The sequence below is a fragment of the Mus caroli genome, unplaced genomic scaffold, assembly GCF_900094665.2.
Source record: "Mus caroli unplaced genomic scaffold, CAROLI_EIJ_v1.1 scaffold_17745_1, whole genome shotgun sequence".
Classification (NCBI taxonomy): Eukaryota; Metazoa; Chordata; class Mammalia; order Rodentia; family Muridae; genus Mus; species Mus caroli.
In genome coordinates, this window is record NW_018388515.1 from 5,351 (window position 1) to 11,345 (window position 5,995).

The following is a 5,995-nucleotide window of genomic DNA, read 5'->3' on the forward strand; positions in this document are numbered from 1 at the left end:
CCAGGGCTGGAGTGAGAGGGAAGATCCACACACCCTGTGAGCCCACTGTGTTCCAGTGAGTGCTGCACTGGGGTCCACAGCACACTCCAGGGATCCTGTGTGACACACCTGTACCTTGTCCTCCAGAGACAGGGGCAGGGAGTCATTTTCTCTGGCCACAGACTTTGTGATGGCTGTTCACTCGGACTGACAGTTAATGCTGGTCAGCAAGATGACCACAGTGGTTGAGTCTCAGTGGTGGAACCCTTCCAGTAGCATATGCCCCTAATTTTGATATGAACTCAAACACATATTAAATTACTTATTTTCCATTCCCTATTCCATTCTGTGACTATCTCTCTCATGCTATTGAACATCACATAAGGATGACCATGTTCACCCACTGGCTCATGTGGATTCCCTCTTAGCTTCTTAGTCCTAAAAGAAAATGTGCAGTTCTGTGCTGAGGGGACCAGCTCTGCTTTTGGTCACTAGTGCAATGACAGTGTAGTGTCAAACAGACACAGAGTTCACTGTCATCATTGATTTAATTGAGTCTTGTGTAGATTTCAGTTTGTCTTGTTAATTGTGGAATTTCTTAAATCTTCCACACAGATTCCCCAAAGGCACATGTGACCCATCACCCCAGATCTGAAGTTGAAATCACTCTGAGGTGCTGGGCCCTGGGCTTCTACCCTGCTGACATCACCCTGACCTGGCAGTTGAATGGGGAGGAGCTGACCCAGGACATGGAGCTTGTGGAGACCAGGCCTTCAGGAGATGGAACCTTCCAGAAGTGGGCATCTGTGGTGGTGCCTCTTGGGAAGGAGCAGAATTACACATGCCATGTGTACCATGAGGGGCTGCCAGAGCCCCTCACCCTGAGATGGGGTAAGGAGGGTGTGGGTGCAGAGCTGGGGTCAGGGAAAGCTGGAGCCTTCTGCAGACCCTGAGCTGGTCAGGGCTGAAAGCTGGGGTCATGACCCTCACCTTCATTTTCTGTCCTTGTCCTTCTCAGAGCCTCCTCCATCCACTGACTCTTACATGGTGATCATTGCTGTCCTTGGAGCTGTGATCATCATCATTGTTGCTGTGGTGGCTTTTATGATGAAGAGGAGGAGAAACACAGGTAGGAAAGGGCAGGGTCCGAGTTTTCTCTCAGCCTCCTTTAGAAGTGTGCTCTGCTCATTAATGGGGAACACAGCCACACCCCACATTGTTACTGTCTCTAACTGGGTCTGCTGTCAGTTCTGGGAACTTCCAGTGTCAAGATCTTCCTTGAACTCTCACAGCTTTTCTTCTCACAGGTGGAAAAGGAGGGAACTATGCTCTGGCTCCAGGTTAGTGTTGGGGACAGGATTGTCCTGGGGACATTGGAGTGAAGTTGGAGATGATGGGAGCTCTGGGAATCCATAATAGCTCCTCCAGAGAAATCTTCTAGGTGCCTGAGTTGTGCCATGAAATGAATACATACATGTACATATGCATATATATTTGTTTTGTTTTACCCTAGGCTCCCAGACCTCTGATGAGTCTCTCCCAGATTGTAAAGGTGACACTCTAGGGTCTGATTGGGAGGGGCAATGTGGACATGATTGGGTTTCAGGAACTCCTAGAATCTCCTGTGAGTGAGCTGTGGGTTATTGGAATGTTATCTTCACAGTGATGGTTCAAGACCCTCATTCTCTACCATGAAGACAGCTGCCTGGTGTGGACTTGGTGACAAACAATGTCTTCACATATCTCCTGTGACATCCAGAGCCCTCAGTTTTCTTTAGTCAAGTGTCTGATGTTCCCTGTGAGCCTATGGGCTCAATGTGAAGAATGGTGGAGCGCAGTCCACACCTGCACACCAGGACCCTGTCCCTGCACTGCCCTGTGTTCCCTTCCTTAGCCAACCTTGCTGGTTCAGCCAAACACTGGTGGACATCTGCATCCTGTCAGCTCCATGCTACCCTGACCTGCAACTCCTCACTTCCACACTGAGAATAATAATTTGAATGTGGGATGCTGGAGAGATGGCTCAGCGCTGACTGCTCTTCCAAAGGTCCCGAGTTCAAATCCCAGCAACCACATGGTGGCTCACAACCATCTGTAATGGGATCTAACACCCTCTTTTGGAGTGTCTGAACGCAGCTACAGTGTACTTACATATAATAATAAATAAATAAGTCTTTAAAAAATAATTTGAATGTGACCTTGATTTTTAACATCTTGAGCTAGGGCTGATTTCTTGTTAATTTCATGGATTGAGAATACTTAGAGGTTTTTTTGTTTGTTTGTTTGTTTGATTTGGTTTTTTGAAGAAATAAATGGCAGATGAAGAAACTTCCAGAATCTGGGTCACTATGCTGTGTGTATCTGTTGGGCCAGGATCTGACTGTGGCAGCTGAGCGTGAACAGGGCTGTGCCCAGGTGGGCTCAGTCTGTTTTGACCTGTGATGGGGCCACACCTCGGCTCTGTCACCTCTGGGCTCTGTTCTCTCCATCACTATGAGGCACATGCTGAGAGTTTGTGGTCACAAAGACACAGGGAAGGCCTGAGCCTTACCCTGTCCCCAGAATTATGATCCCCCAGGGCTACAGATCAGAGACTCAACTAGGGATCCTTTAATGTGCCAGTTGCAGAAGACAATTCAACCATTTCCTCTCACCCATTCGTTTTAGCTACAAATGATGCCATGTTGAAGCTTCCCTGGGCTCTCCCTGTCCTATGCTACTGTGGTGGTTTCTGCTGCTTCTCTCCAGCTTCTCTTCCAGGGTTCTCAGGTGTAGGATGTGATTTTTTTGTTAAACTCTCAGGTGCACATCCTCAGGTGAGATAATTGGCTTAGATTTTTCTAAACCCATTTTTAATAAGGGTTCTTAAATGCTTAACTTCATTTATAGCCCACCACCCACCAGAAGTAGAGAAAAAGGAAGAATATGAGGATATGGGATTAGTTCACCTGTTTAGAAATGGTTCTTTGAAGCAAATCCAATCTGCATTGCCTGATATCAGTTCACAAGAATCAGCAATAGCAGTTCGATGCAGAAGCAGCCAAGAGACTCAGCTCTTTGCTGTTTAGAAGTAGTTTCTTGGGACAATTTCAATCTCCAATTGTCAGGATACCAGCAGTCCAGGTCTGCAGTGTCAGGATAGCAAACCCAAATCATTGGCTGTGGCAGGACCCAGCAGAAACTGCCAGGCCTCCACAAAATCAGCCTGAGTCAGCAGGAATGACCAGGAGAAGTTCTCTGCCCTGACTCTCCACAAAGTGAAGATCAATGAAGATGAAGACTTGAGACCAAGTAGCATTGCAAAGCTAGCTATGCAAGCCCACCATTTTGTCCCATTTTACTCCCTCCAATGATCAAAGTGTCCTCACACGAGTCTTGCTTTCCACGGGACTTGCCTCAAGAAAACACCACGTAAGTCTGTCTTAGCAAAACTCCACTTGAGTCTGTATCAGCTCACATATCCAGAGACTTTCACTTCACTCTGCCAATCATCCTGCTGCAGAAGCAGCAAGAAGCCAAGAGCATCACCAGAAGGTTTTTGGTGCGTTTCTCTCTATGGAGTCACAAGCACTGATGACCAATAAATAATGGTAAAGCTTACTAATATCATGCAGCCTCCTCTACTGTCTGTTGTGACTTATTTATGCTCCTTCTAAACATCATGTGTCCTTTCTCATGTCCAGTTTAGCAAAACAGACTTTCACCTGTGTCTGCTTCAGCAAAACAGCATTTGACAGAACTGACTTTCCACAGAAACCAGAAGTTCCCNCTTCAAGAACAGCAATGTTTCTCTCCTCTGTAACTTGGGTACTGCCCCCTGAAACTTTTTAAAAAAAAAGATTTATTTATTATTTTATGTGTGTACATTGCTGTCTTTAGACACACCAGAAGAGGGCATCAGATCCTATTATAGATGATTGTGAGCCATGTGGGTGCTGAGAATTGAACTCAGGACCTCTGGAAGGGCAGTCAGTGTTCTTAACCACTGAGCCATCTCTCCAGCTCCCCCTGCCCCACTGAAACGTTTATACTCCTCCATTATCTTCTCTTTTAACAGCTGTGTTCTGGAGTTAACTCCCTGAACTCTCATAATCTCTGTTCCCAGCTCCGTGAACCTGTTTCCTGCAGCCCTGACTTGGGCATGCTGGATGCATATTCAACATAGTCTGTCTTAGAGCCCTGTTCATAGCCTGTTATTTCTCTGCATTGTGGATGGCTCTGTATTACAGGAGAGCAAAGTCCTGCTCAGAGGCCTGTAACCATTTAAATTATGCAATATTTATACCAATAAGGACACAGGAGGTATAAACTGAGGTATAAACCTGCCATCTCAACGAGGAAACTTTATTTTCCTAACTATATGGGAGATACCTATTACAAGCCTGATTCTCCACCTAAACTGCCAGCTCTTTAGAAATCTCTTTCTATCTGTGTCAATCTTATCATGCTACTCAACCTTCCTCTTGATCTCCTCCAAACCCAAGAGGGATCTTTAGCTCTGATTCCTAGATTTCTGTTTTACCTGTGTCCTGACAGATGCTTCTCTGTTGTTCCTGCAAAGCCAAAGAGGAAATGCCCATCACTTACCCGGAGCTCCTTCCATATTAGCTCTTCCAAGCTGAGAGAGACAGAGAAAGAGAGAGAGACAGACAGACAGAGACAGAAAGAGAGAGCTCTGTCAAAGGTCCAATTGCTTATAAAAGAAGTCTAGCTTCTCCCATCCACCCTTAGCAGGCTGAGCCATGTCACTGTCGTGGAGTTTTTCTAATCAGGGATTGCTAGTTTTTTTTCCACCACATTTTCTTTAGCATGGGTCCCTTGGGTTAGAGTGGGAAGTCCTTTCCATATGCAGCTGGCTTTTGCTGAGGTGCATTTGTGTGGGGCTGCTGGGGACAGGAGAGGTGTTGGCACTGTGGACAGCTCCTGCCCTGTTTCGCCAAGGCTGCAGGCTGCAGCCCAAAATAGGGGTCGCCACCATGGACAGCTCCTGTGAGCCCTGCTGAAGGAGATGTCCTACAGCCACCACTTTAAAAGGAACCTCCATTTTTCTGGCTCCCCTGGGATGTTTTACTGAGGTAGCTGCTAGGCTGGAGCAGGAAGCAAGGGTCTGCCGCCACTTTGACAGACTCAGTGTTAGGGGCTACAATAGCCAGGATAAGTCCCTTCTCCCTACGCTGTGTCTTGTCAGATATTAAGCCACAGTGATGGAAAAGGGAACTCCATTGGTTATTTTTCTGTTCCTGTGATGAAACAGGAAGTCCAAGGAAACTTCTAAAAGGTTTACCTGGGGATTAGGGTCCCAAAGAGTTAAGAGGCCATCAACATCACAACAGCAAACACCAGGCACGGCAGCAGGAACAGCTGAGCGCTCACACCTCCAACCATGCCCCCAGTGACATAAATCCTCCAGTAAGGACACACCACCTAAGCTTCCCCAAACAGCACCAACTAGGAACTAAATATTCAAGTGACCAAGAATATGGGGCCATCTTATTCAAAGGACCACAGTAACTAACACAGACCATGACACCCTAGCTCTCAGGGCAAAAACGGGATCTTCCAGGTATAGTGCCAGGGAAATGTCATCGATCCCCCAAAACCAGACAGCAGCTGATCTGATGTAATCACAGGAGGGCCTTTTTTTATTTGAGCTAGCTCAGCCCATTGTACATCGTCATGCAGGACAATTTTGGTGATGAGGAGTCCTGAATATCTATCAGGACAAGACCTTACAGTAAGCAGTGTGTGTGTGTGTTTGGGGTGGTGAGTGTGCAAGCATCTCGTTGGAGAGCTACTGTGGCATTTAACATCATTGGTTGGTGCTGGGAATCATATCGTTAACTTAATGTTTGCTGCCCAGTGTATTGGTGGTCGTTAGACTGAGGATGGGCTTGTAACCTCGAGATGCAGGTCTTCTGGGGGGTGTAACCTGGAGTCACAGCTTTTCTTGGGGGTTAGCACAGAGACTGGAGCTAGGCTCAGGTTTTGTTGGGAAGTAACTTTGAAACTAATTCTA

At 46.7% G+C, this 5,995-nt stretch overlaps 1 protein-coding gene across 1 annotated transcript in view; it reads left to right on the plus strand.

The window, feature by feature from the left end:
- LOC110287649 (H-2 class I histocompatibility antigen, D-K alpha chain-like) overlaps positions 1-2,058 on the plus strand; it is a 4,174-nt gene extending 2,116 nt beyond the window's left edge. Inside the window, exons 4-8 of the mRNA XM_021154212.2 lie at positions 595-870; positions 998-1,108; positions 1,287-1,319; positions 1,493-1,531; positions 1,643-2,058. Coding sequence (XP_021009871.1) covers positions 595-870; positions 998-1,108; positions 1,287-1,319; positions 1,493-1,531; positions 1,643-1,674 — 491 coding nt within the window. The 3' untranslated portion in view covers positions 1,675-2,058. The remainder of the gene's footprint in view (positions 1-594; positions 871-997; positions 1,109-1,286; positions 1,320-1,492; positions 1,532-1,642) is intronic.
- Positions 2,059-5,995: the final 3,937 nt, after the last annotated feature.